The sequence below is a fragment of the Schistocerca piceifrons genome, chromosome 5 (assembly GCF_021461385.2).
Source record: "Schistocerca piceifrons isolate TAMUIC-IGC-003096 chromosome 5, iqSchPice1.1, whole genome shotgun sequence".
NCBI classification, from domain to species: Eukaryota; Metazoa; Arthropoda; class Insecta; order Orthoptera; family Acrididae; genus Schistocerca; species Schistocerca piceifrons.
In genome coordinates, this window is record NC_060142.1 from 257,679,636 (window position 1) to 257,701,746 (window position 22,111).

At 42.1% G+C, this 22,111-nt stretch overlaps 1 protein-coding gene across 1 annotated transcript in view; it reads left to right on the forward strand.

Moving 5' to 3' along the window:
- LOC124798432 overlaps positions 1-22,111 on the forward strand; it is a 292,118-nt gene that overhangs the window by 79,184 nt on the left and 190,823 nt on the right. The window contains exon 4 of the mRNA XM_047261841.1: positions 4,489-5,527. Coding sequence (XP_047117797.1) covers positions 4,489-5,527 — 1,039 coding nt within the window. The remainder of the gene's footprint in view (positions 1-4,488; positions 5,528-22,111) is intronic.

Genomic DNA, 22,111 nt, shown 5'->3' on the forward strand with positions numbered 1-22,111 from the left:
ATTGAGAGTACATCTTTTTTGATTAAGTAAGCGAAACAGCGTAAATAAGTAGAATTTACATGTCTGAATTTTTACGTGAGCAAGAAGTAAGATAGACGTAACAGTGAACTGAAGCTCCAGCTTTCCTTAGCATTCTCACAAAACTTCATTACAAATGTTGGATTAGAAGACAACGTGGAATCAGAAAACTGGTTCTCAGTGATTAACATAACCTAAAGAAGGGCTAGTGTTTACACTCCAGCTATTAGCAGTGGGAGACATTTAAGTTTGTGATCGTTTTGCATATCAATAACTGCTATATTTCATATAGTTTCTGATGCCTGCAACAACATATGCAAAGTGCTTGAAGGAGTGAAATATTACGTACAGCCTATCATAAACAGCTAGAGTGATTATGTCTTCCATGTATTTTAATTAGCCTAATAGGTACATATTCATACTTATTTACTTCTAAGAAATGTATTGTACTTTTCCTTTTTAATAAAAAGAAGCAAAAAGCTTGTTTGTATTTACTCTGTTCCCATCTAATGCAAGCATCTAAGGAATTGGTCTTCTTCACATGCCCAGTTAGTCCTTTGACTACTTTGGCTATTTTCTATCAGGCATATTTCTTTTCTTTCGCATTTGTGCTGTGAAAATCTTGGATCCCAGAATCACTCATGAAATCCATATTTTTGTAATACAAACGTAACATTATCTTCAGACCACTCAGTTGTGCACACAACTCATGTCAGCAACAAAAGTAGAGAAGATAGTACCGAAGCAGATAGGGCACGAACTTCCTTCGCTAAAAGACCAACAAGCAGCGGAACACTAGAAAATACAAAATGAACATGACCAAATTAACCAAATTCTGTTTGCTCGTGCTCACATACTGTTCACACCAGAGGGAATTCTTGTTTGCTGATTCACATTCTTGTGTTTGTGCCAGTGTAAACCAGGCTTTAAAGAGTTGATGAGTGCAACAACTCATACTGTCATTTGTTTGATTATTGGTAAAGGCAGTGAAGTTGCTTCTAAAAGTAATGATGATTCCTAACCAATAAAACCAAAGTACAATTTTTTTTAATGCCGTTGAGAAAGAGTCCATTACACAGTCCAACAAAAGAAATTTTTTTGAAAAGCTTTTTTTTTACTTTAATAGCTGAGCATTATAGAGTTTTATGAGCTGAATCCAAATCTAGCCTTATTTTTTTGTATTGCCCATAGCTTTCAAGCAATATGCTTTTTATTATATAGCATAAAAATCCTATGCTATACAATAAACAGGGAAATTAATGAAATGCTTTGTTACAACATAAGCATGGTTTGTGTTTACAGTAAGCTGCTTAAAACAACTATGTGTTAATGGAGGTTTCACTTGTCAACTGGAATTGGCTTGTATTTTCTTTCTCTTTTTTCTTTGAAGCTTCTTGTGTAACTGTTTCTACGATGAGTCGCTTGCTGAACTTCTCGGATAAGTGACCAACAGTAGTCCCATTATCATGATGGTGTTCCAGCAGCCTTGGTAGTGTTTTTCTATCACTTGGATGTCCTGGTGAAAACGCTCTCATTAGTCTTCAGTAACATCTCCCATATTGTTCGGGAAGTAATCAAGGTGACTGTTCCAAAACTGAACTTTGAGGCTCATTAAACATCGTAAAGTTTTAAACTTCTTTAACATTGTAGCTATAATAGAAATATATTCTGGGTCTTTTACATGTCCTAAGAACTTTGTAAGCACTTGCTTGAATGATACCCATGCTTCTTTCTCATTTAAGGTCAAAGTTAACACCAAACATCAATTTTCTAAGGTCAGGTCCAACAAAGACACCTTCTTTTAGTTTAGTTTCTGAAAGGTGTGGAAAATTTTGGCAGAGATACTTAAAACATGGTCCATCTTTAGGCAAAGCCTTTACAAACTATTTCATTAGGCCTAACTTTATATGGAGAGGTGGTAGGAGTACTTCTTTTGAATCTACAAGGTTTTTGTGTAGAATGTTCTTCTCACCAGGTTTTAAAGACTCCCTCAAAGGCCAGTTCTTTCTGCATCTGTGTTGATCCCTAGCCCTACTGTCCCATACACAAGAAACATGGAAATTTGGCAAAGCCACCTTGCTAACCAAGGAGGATGCATGTTACTTTTAGATCGCCACATACCATCCAACCATGAGCAGAATAAGCTATTTTATTTAGCACTACTACTAAGTTTTCATAGCTTTCTTTCATATGCACAGAATATTACCATTGTGTAATAAAACAGCCTTAAAACTAGTTTTGGATGAATTAACAAATGGCCTCCAGTCTTCCTTTTTGTATTCAATACCAAACTCATTAGTCAGACTGGGAACGTCTGAGCAGTACACTAAATCACCTTCTTGTTGAAAAAACTTGGAAAATTGCTGCTCTCTGTCTCTCTTTCTGTACATGTATATTCTGGTTCCAACTGCCAATCAGTTCTTTTGTTTTAATCTAGAGCCAAGCAATTCAGTGTTTTCTTTCGTTAAGCCCAGATCCCTAACCAAATCATTAAGCTCGGTCTGTGTAAACAATTTGGGCTCTAGACTTTCTGTATTACAGTGGAATTCGTCGTCATCTGGTTCATGTAAATCTGATTGTACATCAGAAAATACTTCTGTTGGAATAGAATTTAAATCATCTGGTAGTTCATGAACCGACAAATCTACACCATGCCTTACTGGTTGGATGTCGGCCGGAAGGTTAGGGTAGCTTATTACCTCTTTGTTTTTCGAAGTATGGCCAGTAATATCAACACTGCAAAAGTAGCAATCATCGGAATGACTTTTTGGCTCCCTCCATATCATGGGAACAGCAAATCTAAAGGCTTTTTTCTCCTTTTTGGACCATTTTCTCAGATCTTCAACACACACATAACATACCATATGCAGCGCCCAAGATTGATCTTGATCACCAAGTTTAGATCCAAAGTATGATAGATAAACCTTTTTCACAAAGTCTGTAATCCAGAATGAGATTTTCACTCTGCAGCGGAGTGTGCGCTGATACGAAACTTCCTGGCAGATTAAAACTGTGTGCCGTACTGAGACTCGAACTCGGGACCTTTGCCTTTCGCAGGAGAGCTTCTGTAAAGTTTGGAAGGTAGGAGACGAGGTACTGGCAGAAGTAAAGCTGTGAGGACGGGGCCTGAGTCGTGCTTGGGTAGCTCGGTTGGTAGAGCACTTGCCCGCGAAAGGCAAAGGTCCCGAGTTCGAGTCTCGGTCCGGCACACAGTTTTAATCTGCCAGGAAGTTTCAAAGTCTGTAATGTTTCCTCGGTATTTTTTAATCACAGATTCACCACAAATATAACAAATTGTCAGCAGAGTTTTTACAACCACAATTAGACATTGTACTGAGCACATGGACGGGAAATGGGAAAGTGAGGTTAGGTTGACAGGAAATGAAACACCATCTGTTAACACAAAAAAGAATTGACTTTTTTTGCCAGCAAATGTTTTTCAACAGTGCTACCATCGTCATCTACATTCATTACACCTCCTTTTTAAATTATTTTAACTATATAAAAACTGTTAAATTCTTTAAAAAATAACTTAAATTAATTAATTTAGCTGTAAAATGTGAAGAAATGGTGGGTGATACAGTTTTTTTAAGTATCGTATTTGTATTTCCCACCCAAAAAAACATAAGAATAAGGTATTTTCAGCAAAAAAGTTTTTCCATCGTTGGCCTGCGTTATCAATACGGTGTGCTGCTCACAGTATGATCACCTGTAGTAGCCTTTATTGCAGTGACATTAACCTTGACTCTTGTGCTTTCCTCATCTTCGCCTTGCAAAACACGTACAGCAATAGAAGCAGATTGGCTGTGTAGCCTATTTCATGAGTAAGACCTTCTCTTATAGAGTGAAAAACCTTATTTGATGTACCTAAAAAATTATGAATTCCATCTTTGCTACTCTACAAAAGAAGGTACCATTTTAGATTTCTCAGTCCACAAGAAATTGTCTGGGATAATTTTACGCTGCATCAGCATGTTATGTCCGTTCTTTTTATCTTTCTTCTGTTATCTTATTTAATAATACATTGTTATTAATCATTATTACTGGTCTTCTGATAGGGTGCTTCAGGTATTGCTGCTGATTTATAAGCATAAGGCCGTGGTCCAAGACATAATTCTCTGCCTAACATTTCATCTTCCACTGCCAAAGAGATTATCAGAGGCTTTTTAATGACTATCACAAACTCAAACAGGTTCCACAAGCCAAACCGTAACAGTTTTGTGATGGTTAAAGCCTCTGATGATGTCTCCAGCAGCGGAAGACAACTTGTTTGGCAGATAATTATGCTTTGGACCCCAGCCTTATGTCCATAAATCAAATACTAGTATTAGCACAAGTACCGGCTGTGAAAGCCAGCATTCTGTGATTAATCTGCATCATTGTTTTGAAATTACTTTTCTGCCTATTTCTTAAAGTTTTGAATGCATTTTTTACTAATGGCGTGTCATGTTTTTTTTTTTTTTTCTTTAGGGGGAGACAGCATCTGCTTTCAGCATTTCAGAATTTATATTTTTGGTTGAGAAGAGCAGCATTTCTAGTAATGAAGCATTAATGAATACTTGTTATTCTGCATACTGGATATTAAGAGATACCTTAAATGAAGCTGCAGTCTCAAACTTAAGCTTTGCTACCATGTTGGACAGAGGAAAGCTGTGCATAAACATCCTATCATGCTGTGGTGCCAAGTACCTACAAGTGCTTGTAGATACAGCACTGAAAATTGACAAGTTATCAGACATGTTCGCAGCAAATAACTCAGTTAAAGAGAATCTTGACTTCTTAATATATTCCTTAAAGATATCAGTGGAAGCAGTGAAACTTACAAAAATAGAATATACATGTATGCCATTTTTACAAAAATACATACAATTGTTTCTGACAGTTTTAAAAAAGGATGTGCTGCAGAATTATCTGTATTTCAGTGATGTTCTAAATGCAATGAACAATTTTACTGAACTAACAAAATTTGAAAATGATGAAAAACTATGCATATCAGTACTTTGTGAATTAGCAGCTAAAGGTCAACCTATACCCAGTGTCAGTAATTTAGCACTGAAAGAATTCATTGATTTGTTAGCTTCCAAGCACTCATGCAGATTCGGAAACACAGTTGCATTTACAATATCTTCAATACCTTTTGTCTTTTCAAAGCTGATTACTGCCTGGTCCAATTGGTCAGCTCAAGAATGGCAAACTATATGGACTTCACCTGTTCAGTGTGCATTTTATGATTTGATCTTGAAGCTCCTTAGTGTTTTATATGAATTGTTGCCCTCTGAAGGAGAAAATATTCAGAAAGAAAAGAGTACAGTTGATTCCATTTTAAATTTGCACAGACTTAGTGTAAAATTAGTTTATCATATGCTGAGACAGTCAATAGACGTGAAATTGGAAAACCTTGACGCGGCCATTCCTTTGGTCACGAACATATTAGATTTCTGTGTCAAATGGGTGCTTTGTTTGAGAGACTCTGGACATGGAAACTGGGTGCAATCATGGGAGCAATTAGGTATGTATTTGATTTACAGTTACCTATAGCACTTAATATTCCATTTCATTTCTTGAATTGTAATTTTATTCATTTAATGTGTACTTGTGTAAATAGCTCTTCCCTAGTAGTCGTAGTGGTGGTAGTAGTAGTAGTAGTAGTAGTAGTAGTAGTAATAGTAGTAGTAATAGTAATAATAATAATAATAATAATAATAATAATAATAACCACCTTCAGATGTCTGTCTCAATCTTATCGTGTCTTTTGGAATCCAAAAAAAGAACTCTTCCTTTCCTTCCATTCATTTGTCCTGCCCACATCCATTTCATTTTTGTTGCAGATATAATGAAGTCTTCCAGTGCAATCTGTCCCTTGATCCGTTTGCTTTCCTGCCTCAGTAATTCATAAAATGTGTGTTTCACAGGGTTTGCCCGAGTTCTGAAAATCAGGGAATTTTAAATGTATCAGGGAAATTTGAAAGAAAATAAAACTGGAAAAGTCTTGTTTTTGTCTCAGTAGTATTAAATTGTCTGTTTACTGAGATGTTATGCTTCATCCCTGGCTGGGTGCAGCAGAGTACGTGCACCTGTTCCCTACACCCTCATTCCTACTGTTTCTCCCCTTCCCACCCCTCTCCACAGCTTGCAGTCAGTGCTGCCACCACCACTTGATGCTTGTCTAGCAGCTGCGACGAGAGGCAGGGAAGTGTGAGGAGTGGTGTATTTGGATCTGATTCTCAGAGGTTGTTGATGCAGCAGCAGGAGACAGTGGTCATGTGTCCGTGAGTTGTGTCTGGGTGATTGTGTGAATGTGTGTGCGCACTCGTTTTCTGACGAAGACTGTAGGCAAAAATTTAGTTGTGAGTGTGTCATTGTCTTTGTGCCTGTCTGTGGTTCAGTGATAATCTTTACGGTGAGTTGCTACCTATCCTCATTATTATTGATTCTCAGAGTATTTGCGCAAGTTATCTGTTGCGTGGGTGATCACCACAGTCTCATTTTCATCAACATGGTGTCTGTGACGTGTGATAGCTGGCCACACGAGTGGACTTCACGGCAAGCCACAGGCCATTCTGCAAGTATCTCTAACGGATCTGGCCTGCCGATCTGAAGCTTATCCTTTCCTATTAATGTGTAGGCCCTGCCTGTCGGATCTGGTCTCACCGATCTGCCCGCAGGCTGGGTGTTTCTGTGCATAGTGTAATGCAGTTGATTTTCATGGTTTATCCATGGACCCAGGACTGGGGTAACCCTCAGCAGGCCAAAGGCCACCGGCGATGGATTTCAGGAATTGTGACTGTTTCACGACAGGTACATTGTGGAGTGTGACATTTTATAGGCATTTTATTTGGTCTGATAAAATTTGGCACTTTGAAAGTAGTTTATATATTACAAAGTATAGACAATAAGAAGGAGAAAATTGTGGCAGTCACTGCAGTTTGTACGCTATGTACTCACGTGTTTTTTGAAAGAAAAATCACACAGTACCTGTAGAATAATACATAACACCTATAGTGTTCGTTTCCACGGCTCTTCCCCACCTTGTACATTTTATTCAAGAGGCCTACTTTTTTCTGAGGCTATTTCTGAAAGCAGCGAAGGTATTTTAAATCTGTCTAGCGACTCCAACGAAAAGCTTATTTTTGACACCAAATGTGTTTCACTTTATTGAAATAAAATAGCATCAGAGGTCTTAATGAAACGTATATACCATTTGGCTAGCTTTCTCCATCTAAAAACAGTTTGTCACCAAAGAATACTCAGTATTGTGGAACACTCAGTATAATGTCGTTTATTGAAACTGAACTACACTTCTCGAAATATCACTATACACACACAAAGAAAAAAAAATAGATGTAGACGACTATTCATTAAGAGCGTCGGTAAGGTCCTTTGGAGCTGATCCTAGCTCGGCGAGGAACTGGCTGTGTTGCTGCTGTGCTGGCCTTATAAAGCCGGCGGAGGTTGGCAGAGTACTCCAACATTCCCTGTGTCTCTGATGCGACTGCTGCAGAAAAAGGTTCGCATTAGTCTCAAGCAAGTTCTGTTTATTTTGAAGAGTTGTTTTCCTCTTGGTTGCGCCTGCAAGTGCTTGTGTATGTTATATGGTACACAGGGGAGTCTTGAGTGTAGTCTGCCTGGCAGGGGCCATCTGTGGCAGACGTAACATACCTCCCTTCCATGGGGGGAGCAGTGCGAAAGATCGATAGCTGCTGCGTCGTGGAGATCTGCGGCTGCGGCTCCCTGGAGGAGCCTGTGGAGGCTGCCTCTTGGAGAATACGGTGCTGTACGTCCTGCGATGCGGGCTGACTGGCGTACTGGTTGTGATGGCGGCATGGGTGGGACCAGTGGCATCGGTTTGTCTTCATCGGTGGCCCTTGGCTGGTGGGGAGGCGCCAAAGAGGGGCCGGGCAGCTGGTCTGTCGGCTGCGGTTGCTGTGTTGGTGGTGCTGGTGGCAGCGACTGATGCCCTGAAACGTCACCCAGGTAAAACAGTGAGACGGCAGTAGTTGAAGGGGTCTGTGTAGGTGGTCCGGACTGGTTTGTAGAGGGGGTGGTGGTCCGTGTCATAGGGTGCGGTGCAGGTGGCACAGGGTAGCGAGGACGCAATTGATTTTGATGGTGACGGACTGTGGCCATCCAAGATGACGTCAAAAAGTTGGCGAGCCCGGGAACGCTGGATGACGGCGGGCAGCCAACCTGCGTTAGTGCCAAAACCTCGGGTCCAGACTAAGGAGCCAGGGAAGAACCACGACTGTCCAGGAGGAATCTGAATTCTTGAAGAGGGCAAGAGAAGATGTAGGAGGGTCCTGGGTTGGTGGCCGTGGAGTGCTTCTGCTGGGATTTTGTCCCCTATCGGAGTGGCTTGATAGGAACTGAGAAATAGCGTCAGAGTATTTTCAAGGGAGTGGTCTTTGGTATATTTAAGCATTTGTGTCTTGAAAGTCCTGATCAGGCGTTCCACTTCCCCATTGGATTGGGGATGGAAGGGCGGGGTAAGAAGATGAAGATGCTGGATGCCGTTGTCAGTGCAAAAGGAGAGGAATTCCTGGCTCCGAAATTGTGGTCCATTGTCCGTGACTGGCTTTCGGTAATCCTTCCAAGCAAAATATTTTTGCGAGGGCTGATAAAGTAACGTGCGTGGTGATTGCTGAACACCGAACGACGTACGAGGAATGGGAAAATGCATCCGTGACTAGGAGCCATTGGTGGCTCAGAAATGGTCCCGCGAAGTAAAGGTGGATGCGTTCCCAGGGACCGTTCAGCATAGGCCAGGGAAGGAATTTTTGGGGGGACGGGGCAATTGTTGGGCACAGACGGTACAGTGCCGCACCATCTCTGCGATGTCAGACGTGAGGCCGATCCAAAAAACATGCCTTCTTGCGAGGGATTTTGAGCGAACGATCCCCCAATGCCCCTGGTGTAGAATGTGGAGGATCGTTGGCTGCAGGGATCTCGGAACGATGACCCTCGGTTCTGCTGAATCTAAGCGGAGTAGACCACCATCCACCACCGAAAGCTGGTGTCGGATGGAATAGTACAACTGGAGGTGGCGTTGATCCTGAGGAGGCAGCGAGGATGGCCAATCATGCAGAATGCAGAGTCGGACGACTCTGAGGAGGGAATCTGCTGCGGTGGCTGCAGCTACTTTGACAGCTGTAACAGGAAATGCCTTCAGGCGCTCTTGGACGTCATCATCAACCTGAAAAACGAGGAGGTCCAATTGATCAAAAGCAGGGTCCGAACCTTGTGGTAGACGCGACAAGGCGTCCGCATTGGTGCGCTGGGAGGTGGTACGGAAATGCATGGTGTAGCGAAATTGGGATAGGAACAACGCCCAACGCTGGAGACATTGGGATGTTTTGGTCAGTAACTGTGCGGAAGGTGCTAATAAAGAGAGGAGTGGTTTGTGGTCAGTAATAATGTGAAAGGACTTGCCATAGAGAAAGGGATAGAACTTGGAACAGGCAAAAACTATGGCAAGTGCTTCTTTCTTGATTTGGAAATATTTGATTTGTGCTGTGGAGAGAGCTTTTGAGATGCATGCTACGGGGCGCTCTGTGCCATCCGGCAATTTGTGAGACAGGACGGTGCCCACAACATACTCAGAGGCGTCCGTAGCAAGTATCAAAGGAAGATTAGGATCGTAAGGCATGAGACATGCAGCGGATTGGAGCTGCTTTTTGAGGGTATGGAAGGTGTTTAACATTTAGAAATATTACATTTCAGACCTGCAGTTCGAAGGCGGAGGAAGAGGAGGGGGAGGTTGGCTATGTGCTCTTCGGAGGAGGACCCCGTGACGACTGTCATCTAAGTAATTTATACAGCCCGGGATATCAGTGAGAAGTTGTTCAAAGTATCTTTGAAAGATTGCAGGAGCACTGGCTAAACCAAACATGAGTCGGTTTAGTTGGAAGGGGCTGAAAGGAGTATTTATAACAGTGTATTGGCGGGAGGAAATATCAAGAGGAATTTGGAGATATGCTTCTGCTAGGTCGATTTTGGTAAAGTAGGAGCCCCCTGCCAATTTGCGAAAAAGATCTTTCGGTCGTGGAAGGGGATAGTTGTCAACGAGAAGCTGTGGGTTGACCGTAGACTGTCACCGCAGAGGCGAAGGCGGCGACCTGGCTTCTGCACGATGACTAAAGGCGTGGACCACAAGCTGAACCGCACGGGCTGGACAACCCCTTCATCTTGAAGACGTTGGAGTTCTTCTTTGAGCTGCTGTTGTAGTGCCACTGGTACCTGGTGTGCCCGGAAGTAGTGGGGCCGTGCGGCGGGACAGAGTTGGAGCGAGGCCTCAAAATCGTTGGCGCAGCCTATGCCCGGTGAAAACAGGTCCTGGAATTCATTACAGAGTGCATCAACTTGAGGAAAAGGAACGCGCTGAGACACTAGGAGAACATCGTCCTCAATGGAAAATCCGAATAAGCGGAAGGCGTCCAGTCCGAATAAGTCTGCTGTGGAGGAATTGTTGACGACCAGAAACGTGACTGGACGGTGAACGATTTGTACTTGACTTGAGCCGTGAATTGTTCTAGGATAGCTCTCTCTTGCTTATTGTACGCCAGTAGGCACTTAAGGGCTGGAGAGAAGGGTGGTGAACCAATGTTGGCATATAAAGTGTAATTAGTCAAGGATACTGCTGTGCCGGTGTCCACTTGCAGATGTAGAGGCTTGTCATTGATAGTGACGTCTATAAAAATTTTTTTTGTCGAGGAGTTGTCCACCTGGTTGATGTCCATAGGGGTGGTGTTCAAGCCGTCTGGATATGGCCTGGGCTGGCGGTTGTTGGAGGTGGTTGTTTTTGCGCAACAAATGGACGCTAAATGGCCTTCCCTGCTACAGTGTGTGCATTGCGCCCAGCAGTCTGGGCAATCTTCTCTATCATGTGTTGAATAGCAGGTGGGGCAGGAGGGCAAGCGGAGACGATCCCCACGACAACGTTGCTGGTTGTGTTGTTGCTTCAGTGGCTTCTGGCTTCGGCCGGGATGGTGCGACTCGGCGTCTTGTTGTGGAGGCGTACTCCGACCGCAGCACCGGTAGGAGTGCGGCGTGGTCCTGGATTGCAGCGATGTCTTCGGCATCCGTCGTAGCGTCGTCATGGATTGCTGCTACATCTGTCCAGGATTCCAGTCGATGATAGACGGCTGTAGAAATTTCGAACTTACGATGTTGTTGTTGTTGTTGTTGTTGTTGTTGTTGTTGTGGTCTTCAGTCCTGAGACTGGTTTGATGCAGCTCTCCGTGCTACTCTATCCTGTGCAAGCTTTATCATCTCCCAGTACTTACTGCAACCTACATCCTTCTGAATCTGCTTAATGTATTCATCTCTTGGTCTGCCTATACGATTTTTACCCTCCACACTGCCCTCCAATGCTAAATTTGTGATCCCTTGATGCCTCAGAACATGCCCTACCAGCCGGTCCCTTCTTCTTGTCAAGTTCTGCCACAAACTCCTCTTCTCCCCTATTTTATTCAAATGATCTACCCATCTAATCTTCAGCATTCTTCTGTAGCACCACATTTCGAAAGCTTCTATTCTCTTCCTGTCCAAACTATTTATTGTCCATGTTTCACTTCCATACATGGCTACACCCCATACAAATACTTTCAGAAACAACTTCCTGACACTTAAATCTATACTCGATGTTAACAAATTCCTCTTCTTTAGAAACACTTTCCTTGCCATTGCCAGCTACATTTTATATCCTCTCTACTTCGACCATCATCAATTAAATTCAATATTTCTTCTGTTACCCAACGATTTCTACCAGCCTTCGTCTTTTTACCTACTTGATTGTCTGCTGCCTTCACTACTTCATCCCTCAGAGCTACCCATTCTTCTTCTACTGTATTTCTTTCCCCCATTCCTGTCTATTGTTCCCTTATGCTCTCCCTGAAACTCTGTACAACCTCTGGTTTAGTCAGTTTATCCAGGTCCCATCTCCTTAAATTCCTACCTTTTTGCAGTTTCTTCAGTTTTAATCTACAGTTCATAACCAATAGATTGTGGTCAGTCCTCATCTGCCCCTGGAAATGTCTTAAAATTTAAAACCTGGTTCCTAAATCTCTGTCTTACCATTGTATAATATATCAAACCTTTTAGTATCTCCAGGGTTCTTCCATGTATACAACCTTCTTTCATGATTCTTGACCAAGTGTTAGCTATGATTAATGTATGATCTGTGCAAAATACTACCAGACGGCTTCATCTTTCATTTCTTATCCCCAATCCATATTCACCTACTACATTTCCTTCTCTCCCTTTTACTACTCTCGAATTCCAGTGACCCATCACTATTAAATTTTCGTCTCCCTTCACTACCTGAATAATTTCTTTTATCTCATCATACATTTCATCAATTTCTTCATCATCTGCAGAGCTAGTTGGCATATAAACTTTTAATACTTATAGGCTAGTTCTACGACCTGCTAGAGGGACAAGTCCTCTAACTTGAGGGCGCCCTGGCGGAAAGCGGCGTAAAGCGGCGTCCGGTGCTGCGTGCCATATCATCAGCATCTGATTCCTTGGAAACGTGTGTGAAACTTACATTTCCTGCCAAGACCTTGCAGTTCGGCGGCCCACTGGTGATAGGTCTGCTCAGGTTTCTTCTGGCATTGGTAGAACTTGACGCGGGCTGCGAGGACATGATATCGGCGTTTGTAGTAGGCATTTAACGTCGCACAGTTGGCGGTGAAGGTGAGGGAGTCGGAATCCAGCGGCTGTAGTTTCGTGTGCAGGACATACATCTTCAATTGGTTCCATGACAAGAAAAAAGCACGCTGCCTGTCTTCTTGGGTGACTTGATGGATTGCGAAGTGTTGCTGGAGACGTAGTTCGTATGCTTCCCATTCTTCAACTTCATTGTTGAATGCCTGGAACGGTGGTGACATCGCGGGGCGGTGGAGGCTTCGGTTTTCAGCGATCAGTTGTGTCAGAGTTTCCAAAAACTGGTGCAGAAGTCCTTGAAAGAACTGTTGCCTTTCTGTAGGTGCTGCTGTCGTAACTATGATGGTCGTCGGTTCCTTCCACTATACTCATCGCCACTGAGGAATACTCAGTATTGTAGAACACTCAGTATAATGTCGGTTATTGAAACTGAACTACACTTCTCGAAATATCACTAAACACACAAATAAAACAAATAACATGTAGACGACTATTCATTAAGAGCGTTGGTGAGGTCCGTCGGAGCTGGTCCTAGCTCGGCGAGGAACTGGCTGTACTGCTGCTGCGCTGGCCTTATAAAGCTGGCAGAGGTTGGCAGAGTACTCCAACTTTCCCTGTGTCTGTGAGGTGAACTCTGCAGAAAAAGGTTCGCATTAGTCTCTAGCAAGTTCTGTTTATTTTGAAGAGTTGTTTTCCTCTTGGTTGCGACTGCAAGTGCTTGTGTATGTTATATGGTACACAGGGGTGTCTTGAGTGTAGAGTGCCTGGCAGTGGCCATCTGTGGCAGACGTAACAGTTACAAAACATGTTATGTTAATACTTAAGGTTTTTGCTCACATGTTTAGAAATACATTTTTATGAGTCAACTTATGTCTTTATTTACCCTTGAGATCTCAAAATTTGTCAGGGAAAAATGCTAAAACTTGTCTGGAAATCAGGGAAATATGAGGGAATTTCACTTGGAGATCCTTGTGCCAACCCTGATTTCAGCTGTTCACTAAGCATCCTTCCGTTCATGTCTCAATGCTTTAGGTCAAAACTGATCATAAGTTACACATTGTTTGAAAACTTTGTTTTCAGACACAACAAAATCTTATTTTTGACAACTATTCGGTGTCCCAAAACTACTCCAAGCTGTTTTCACCCTTGTGTTTATGCTCTCTCTCCAGTCGTCAAATGCGTAAAATATAAAACTCGGCTTTAAATAATTATACAGTTTTCTTTTCAGTGAGAGTTAATATTTAATCTTGATTATATTATTAAAGTTTCAAACCCACTTTCAAACTTGTGTTAAATTCTTCTGATCATGTTGAAATTTATCATTGCTGAAGGCAAACAGTACAATTTCTATGGCAAAACAAAATTGTTTTTATATGATCCACTAAGATGTTTTCATTGTAATTTCCTCCAATTTAAAAATCTGAAAACCACCTCCAGAACAGTTTTGATGATGTAGAATCACTTTACATTACTCTTCTTTCAGTTTTGAATTTCTCACTGTGAAGTCTAATGGAAGCTGCAGCATTGATGTATATATTCTTCAGTATGGTGACATAAGTTGAATCGGTGCCTTGTTTCTCAAGGGATGAAGGTAGAAATTCAGTTGAGACTGAGTCAAAAGCTTTATACAGGTGTGATAATTCATACAAAATAATTAATACAAATTGCTCCATTCTATGATTTCATTTACATGTTGTAAATGGTCTGTAGATATAATCACTTCCAATGTCAACTTGTTCCTTTACCTGGTTAAAACTGAATGTTCTTTCTATGCGCTTAGTGATAATTTATCGAGTATCTTGCGCAGTACATAAGGGTGTCTGAAATTAGCCTCGTCTCCCAAGGCACCTGCCACCCTCCACATACCCACTGACTCCCAACAAAGGAGTGCCCCGAGCCCCCTTCCCCCATTGCTCAGTTCCACCCAGGATTGCAGCTGCGGAATGATTTTCCCACCATGGTTTAGTCAATCTATCATTGTGACCTGAAATGAGGAGTATCTTCCCCATCCCTCCCACGTTGGTATTCCACCACATGCCTCCCCACTACGACCTGCTCCAGATCTGCAACAGGCATCTCCTACCTCATCAGAGGCAGGGCCACATTGAGAAAGCTGCCATGAAGTCTACCAACTTTGCTGCAGTTACTGTGCAGCATTCTGCAAGGGCGTAAACAGTAACAAACAGCCTGTCTGCATCAATGGTCAGCATCAAACTGACCAAGTTGCCACCCGAAATGACAACTACTTCACAGGCGGTGCCATATTTATTGCTCCCACCAACATCAGCTTTTCTGAATTGCATAGATTGGAACTTCCCTGCAACATAACCTTGTTTCCCATAACCCCCTGCCCACACTCAACCTTCACTAGTCCCAATTGTCTACCTGCCTGTAACCCCTTCTCTGTTTCCATTCAATGTTCACCACACTCCCAGAAATAACACTATCTCCTCCCCTGCTATTCCTTCCCATCACCAACCCATACCTCATCTTTATGCTGACTGACCATCTCAGCCGAGAATGGCTGCCCTCTGCATTCAGGCCTGAACACCCGCAGTCAATAATAGCCACATGTGTGGGAGTTGAGCATAGATGAATGTGTGTGTGTGTGTGTGTGTGTGTGTGTGTGTGTGTGTGTGTGTGTTTCAACTCTGAAGGACTCTGTCTACTTTTAAATGAACATTCTAGTGTGCCTGGCTGGTGTACACCTTCCTTATGTAATGAGTCGCAGTCTATCTGTTTATATTCTTCAGATTCTATACGAGATTCCTTTAGTGGTGTTAATATTATTAAGTTTCTTGTATACAATAACATTAACACCTGAATTTAATCACATCTTAGCTCTGCTATAGTAAAAACTTGTACTCTGGTTATAATTGCCCCTCCCGCCCTCCCCTACGCACACACACGTTCATAGCTGCAATATACCCTATTTGATGTTATTTAACGACCCCACCAGCTCATATGGATCCCTGAGCCCAAAAATTTATTGCCCATAAGTAAGTGTAGTAGAAATTATGAGGTTCCCAAGGTCCTTACACTTGTATGATTAACCAAACTTTGTGTAACAAGGTGTGCGTGTGTGTGCGTAATTAGCTTTGTGTGTCCCATGGCCTGAAGCCATTGTGCGAGTCTCCTCAGTCCAGTACCTACAGTAAGCAGCATAAAGGAATCGGAACTCGTTTTGTGAACACAGGGTTGGCAAAACAAGTCCTTGAGCCTTTGCAGTATTATGTATTTACCTCTCCATCATGCAAGTCTAACCTCTAGCTTTCTTGCACTCTCACCACAGGGGCTCAGGCAGTGATGGTCGATGGGAATAGACATAGTTAACAAAGGATTCATGAACCACTAGTCTTCTATTACCATAAATTCTCGGCATGTTTCAATGACTACCATACGATGTGATGGTGGAATGTTGTGTGTTTTGGAGAGCTTGTTTTTCAGTTTAACTGCCCAGCTCACAAAGATGGCATAACAAAGTCCGTCAATTTCAAGATGTGCTGCGAATTGATGGAATGGGTGGCTGTTAATGCATCATTTGGGGAACCTACCACACCTCTGTTGTGTAAGGCTTATCCAGACAAGTGGGACTCTTGCTTGGTTGGATTATATCTGTTCACAGGAACACCACAAAACCCCAGAAACACAAAAACAAATCTGTAAATGGTATGGATGGACTTTTAGAGATAACCAACACTCTCACAAATAAAAGGTCTTGGGAAGAACAGTCCTGCAGGAATTCTATGAGGAAAATTAAATCTTGGTAATTGTAACAAAGCATAAAAGTGTCCTAATGTCTTTATTGTAATAAAGAGAGAAAAGATGTCTTCCAAGAAAATATCACCCTTCTAGTTCAGCAAAATGTTGACGAGTATTTCTGTATTAGTAAAGCAAAGGAACACTTTTAGTTGAAACTGTTATATCTCCTACTGCACTTCTGAGTTCTAAGAATTTTGGCTAGCAGCAGAAAAGCTCAACACTCTCAACTTTAGTAATGGTGTTGTGAGTTATAGAGATATTATGGACATAGACAATGCTGGACTGCAAAAAATTATGGGTAGAGGAAGGTTTAACAGAAGTTAGAAACAAGATAATTAAAATGAAGGTGAGCTGCTGAAAATATCACTTTTATCCTAAAACGCTTGGGGGGGGGGGGGGATTTAGTCTACTGGAGGGAAGAGCTTATGTACCCAGTCTGATGTGGTGCTACGAGTGTCAGTAGATAATGTTAAACCATAGTAGGTTGTAATGGCAAGATAACTACAGAAAGATACAGTCATGCCTAGTGCTGGACTTACATGCAAACTATTTAGCACCCTGCTTGAAGCAGAAATTGCATTCTGTTTTTAGAAGAAATTAAAGTAACCAAGATAATTTTCCATACCATGGAACAAAATGGCCATACAACCTCCTGTTTCCTTGTCTTCCTTTGCTGCCACAAAATCTGTGATAAAAATCAGAGCTGCTGCACAAACAAAGGCAACAGTTATAGGGAGAAACAGGACGATATGTATTGAAAGTCTCTTCGGGTTTGCTGCCTGATCCTAAAATCAACTTGACTCGATATTTCGGCGATCCAACTGGTCGCCATCTTCAGGAATTATACTGTGGTATAATACGGCTTGAACCATGGTTTCAGGTTTATGGCTTGGTGGCACCTTCGGCTTTGTAATTGTTAAATCCAGTCCGTCATATGGAGTTCGACAGCCCACTGGTGCCTTCCAGAGTGGTTGCATAGACAGTCTCCTTGCTGAAGCAGGGATATTGCTCTTCAGTTCCAACAGTACGAATTCTTTCTACTATCCTCTCTAATAAACTCTGCACTATCTAGGAGACTATTTGTCAGTAGTGTTCCTCATTCCATCCCTCTGGGACGCATGGGATTAGCCGAGCGGTAAGGCGCTGTAGTGGACTGTGCGGCTGGTCCCAGTGGAGGTTTGAGTCCTCCCTCGGGCATGGGTGTGTGTGTTTGTCCTTAGGATAATTTAGGTTAAGTTGTGTGTAAGCTTAGGGACTGATGACCTTAGCAGTTAACTTCCATAAGATTTCACACACATTTGAACATTTTTCCATTCCTCTGGGAAGGAATCCACCATTGTATGTGGCCTCTTCATTAATCATACCAGTCTAACCTGTAGTTTTGTTTTATGTTTTCAACAATCCCCTTTTTGTGGTTGTGGAGGAAGCATTATGACAGTTGCTCATATCCTGGTGGAATGGCCCTTCCTTCTAGCTCTCCATTGTAAACATTGTCTTCTGTATTCTTTGCCTCTTATATTGGCATTCGAACTGGATCTTCATTTTCTCCAGGACAGTTGTTCTTATTTTCAGATATTATGTTTTATACTACCTTTGGGGTGGGGGCTGGAAGGTTGGGTTCGGGGGTGTCTCCTGACACAGGCTGTGTCGGAGAGCCGTGACCCTGGCTCATTTGCTCTCTGCCTCTGCCATCCATCCTCTCCTCTGTTTAAATTGCCTTTTTTTCTACTGCACCTTGTTTTCTGTTGTAGGAGCAGCATTCTGTTGATTAGTGGGAACTATCATCCTCTTTAACGCTTGACCTATGATGGATAGGGGGTGGGAGGGCTGTGGGAGGACTTGACCCTTGCATACAGAGCTCTGGGGCCACCAGTGTGCGTCTTTCTTTGCCATTAACCACTTTGGCAGGGGTCGGATATGGCTGGGGTTTCTCATGCCACAGCTGAGCTGTGGGAGACCACTTGTCTGCTCTACTCTACATACCTATCCAATTCATACAGTTTTACTTCCCTGTAATTTTTTTTTTTTTTCAGCTCTATCATCAGTATTGCTTTCAGTGGCCCAGTTTTCACTCCTACATATTTTCCTCATTCGAGCACACCTCATTGTTAGTTCTTACCCCAAGCAAACATCTGTGAGCCACAATACCTAAGAGTTTGGCAGTTCTTAAAAGTGAACTAAACTCACAGTAGTCTTCAGGCAGACCAGAGCTTGTAAATCAGAGCTTGGGATCAACATGTCCAACTCGCATACTAATCACATGCTACCAGACCACCCAAACCAGTATTGTCATTTAGCATCCAGACTGTTAGAATTGTAAGGGATTCAAGTCTAAATTGTTAGAGACATTACCTCCTCGCATTGTCGAGTATAGTTTGATGAGCAGCCGATCTAGATTTATTCTCCACTGTGTATTCTACTGTGCTATTCTAACAGCTACACAGTGAATGTCTGGAGCCACTGAAACTGTACTAGTTGTGTACTTTAACAAACAGTTCTCTGAAAAAGTTCATTCACACATGTTCTGTAAACGCCTTCATGAAGGAGAGTCTTCAGAGATGTGGAATGAATAAAGTAAAATCAGTTGTAACTATTGCTAATTTACTCACATTGATCATAAAGGAAATTACTTCTAGATAACTTTGGTGTGTTCCTTTTACTTTTACATGTGTGTATCTGGGGGGATTACGAATTTGGCATCGTGAAGGTAAGTACTGGGCCACAATTCTGTCTCATAGTTTATTAGTTTCCTCGACTGAATTTTGCTGTGGTAAGATTACTTTGTATAGGGGTTGGAAACACCAAAAACACAACACATTACCATGACTGACATGGTGTAGAAGAATCGTTGGCATTCAAAACAGCTACAAATCATCTCGGAATGGATAAAGATAATTTTATACCATTCTTCCTGCAAAATGGTGGCAAGTTTAGGTACTGGTGATGGAATGGATAGCAATCACACCTGCTTCGTCCAAAGTAGACCACAAAAGCTCAATTATACTGAGATCTGGTGACTGTGGTGGCCAGAGGAGACAGGACAATTTATCCTCATGCTCACAAAACGTCCTGTATGATAAGAGCTGTGTGAACAGGGGCTCTGTCTTCTTGAAACACAGCACCACTATTAGGGAACAAATATTGAACCTTATCTGTCTGAATGGTCACCTAGTCTTTCGTAGTAATGCAGTCTTGCAGAGTAACAAGTGTCCCCCTCCCCCATGTTTTATTCTTCGGATGTAAATGTGGCCAGCAGCTGGAAACTGCATGAAACAAGATTCATCTGACCAAATGACTTCCATTGCTCCATAATCCAGGTTTTATGGCTTGTGCACAATGTTTCCCTGTTATGGGCATTTGCATTGCAACCCTGCTATTCCCAACTTACAGAGCTCCCTCCGTGTTGTTTTGGTGCTGATAGGGTTTGCGATGTAAAATTCAGTTCTACTATAACTTGTACAGCTGTCACCCTGTTACTTTCTGTCACAGTCCTCTTCATTGACCGTCTGACATGATCACTTAACACACAATTTCATTGACACTTCAGCTACCTTGGTTATAGAAACACCACCATACAAACACGGGCAATTTGCTTATGTTCAAATTCACATAGCTCCAATGTGATTCCCTCAAGACTATTGTGAACACTGTTCTGGCCATGACTGACACTTGTAATGTATTGATGACATTGCATAGGTGCCGTTAGTGATCAAATACAACTGTCTACCTGCAGACTTGACTAGCATCTGCATTTGCATTCAAGGATGCATTTCTTGTGGTGTCTTGATAGTTTTGCCCAACCCTTGTATATTAGAAGACAGCAAACAATTTTTTAAGAAAATCCTGCTCCTTCTGTTTCACTAGTCAGCTCCTCTTTTTATTTATTACATCAGGCAAAGCAGTTACATAACTTTACACTGAACATTGTTAGCTATGTGCTGGCAGACTCTGAACTTGTTCAGTATAAAAATTGTTAAGCAAAATTGTTTATACCCGAGTTCCAAAATAAGGTACTGTTTGGTGGGATGTTGTTGTTGTTGTTGTTGTTGTGGTCTTCAGTCCTGAGACTGGTTTGATGCAGCTCTCCATGCTACTCTATCCTGTGCAAGCTTCTTCATCTCCCAGTACCTACTGCAACCTACATCCTTCTGAATCTGCTTGGTGTATTCATCTCTTTGTCTCCCTCTAAGATTTTTACCCTCCACGCTGCCCTTCAGTGCTAAATTGGTGATCTCTTGATGCCTCAGAACATGTCCTACCAATCGATCCCTTCTTCTAGTCAAGTTGTGCCACAAACTTCTCTTCTCCCCAATCCTATTCAATACCTCCTCATTAGTTATGTGATCTACCCATCTTATCTTCAGCATTCTTCTGTAGCACCACATTTCGAAAGCTTCTATTCTCTTTTTGTCCAAACTATTTATTGTCCATGTTTCACTTCGATACATGGCTACACTCCATACAAATACTTTCAGAAATGACTTCCTGACACTTAAATCTATACTCGATGTTAACAAATTTCTCTTCTTCAGAAACGCTTTCTGTGCCATTGCCAGTCTACATTTGATATCCTCTCTACTTCGACCATCATCAGTTATTTTGCTCCCCAAATAGCAAAACTCGTTTACTACTTTAAGTGTCTCATTTCCTAATCTAATACCCTCAGCATCTCCCGACTTAATTCGACTACATTCCACTATCCTCGTTTTGCTTTTGTTGATGTTCATCTTATATCCTCCTTTCAAAACGCTATCCATTCCGTTCAACTGCTCTTCCAAGTCCTTTGCTGTCTCTGACAGAATGACAATGTCATCGGTGAACCTCAAAGTTTTTATTTCCTCTCCATGGATTTTAATACCTACTCGGAATTTTTCTTTTGTTTCCTTCACTGCTTGCTCAATATACAGATTGATTAACATCGGGGAGAGGCTACAACCCTGTCTCACTCCCTTCCCAACCACTGCTTCCCTTTCATGCCCCTCAACTCTTATAACTGCCATTTGGTTTTTGTACAAATTGTAAATAGCCTTTCGTTCCCTGTATTTTACCCCTGCCACCTTCAGAATCAGAGAGTATTCCAGTCAGCATTGTCAAAAGCTTTCTCTAAGTCTACAAATGCTAGAAACGTAGGTTTGCCTTTCCTTAATCTAGCTTCCAAGATAAGTCGTAGGGTCAGTATTGCCTCACGTGTTCCAACATTTCTACGGAATCCAAACTGATCTTCCCCGAGGTCGGCTTCTACTAGTTTTTCCATTCATCTGTAAAGAATTTGCGTCAGTATTTTGCAGTTGTGACTTATTAAACTGATAGTTCAGTAATTTTAACATCTGTCAACACCTGATTTCTTTGGGATTGGAATTATTATATTCTTCTTGAAGTCTGAGGGTATTTCGCCTGTCTCATATATCTTGCTCACCTGATGGTAGAGTTTTGTCAGGACTGGCTCTCCCAAGGCCGTCAGTAGTTCTAATGGAATGTTGTCTACTCCCGAGGCCTTGTTTCGCCTCTGGTCTTTCAGTGCCCTGTCAATCTCTTCATGCAGTATCATATCTCCCATTTCATCTTCATTTCCGTAGTATCGTCCTCAAATACATCACCCTTGTATAGACCCTCTATATACTCCTTCCACCTTTCTGCTTTCCCTTCTTTGCTTGGGACTGGGTTTCCATCT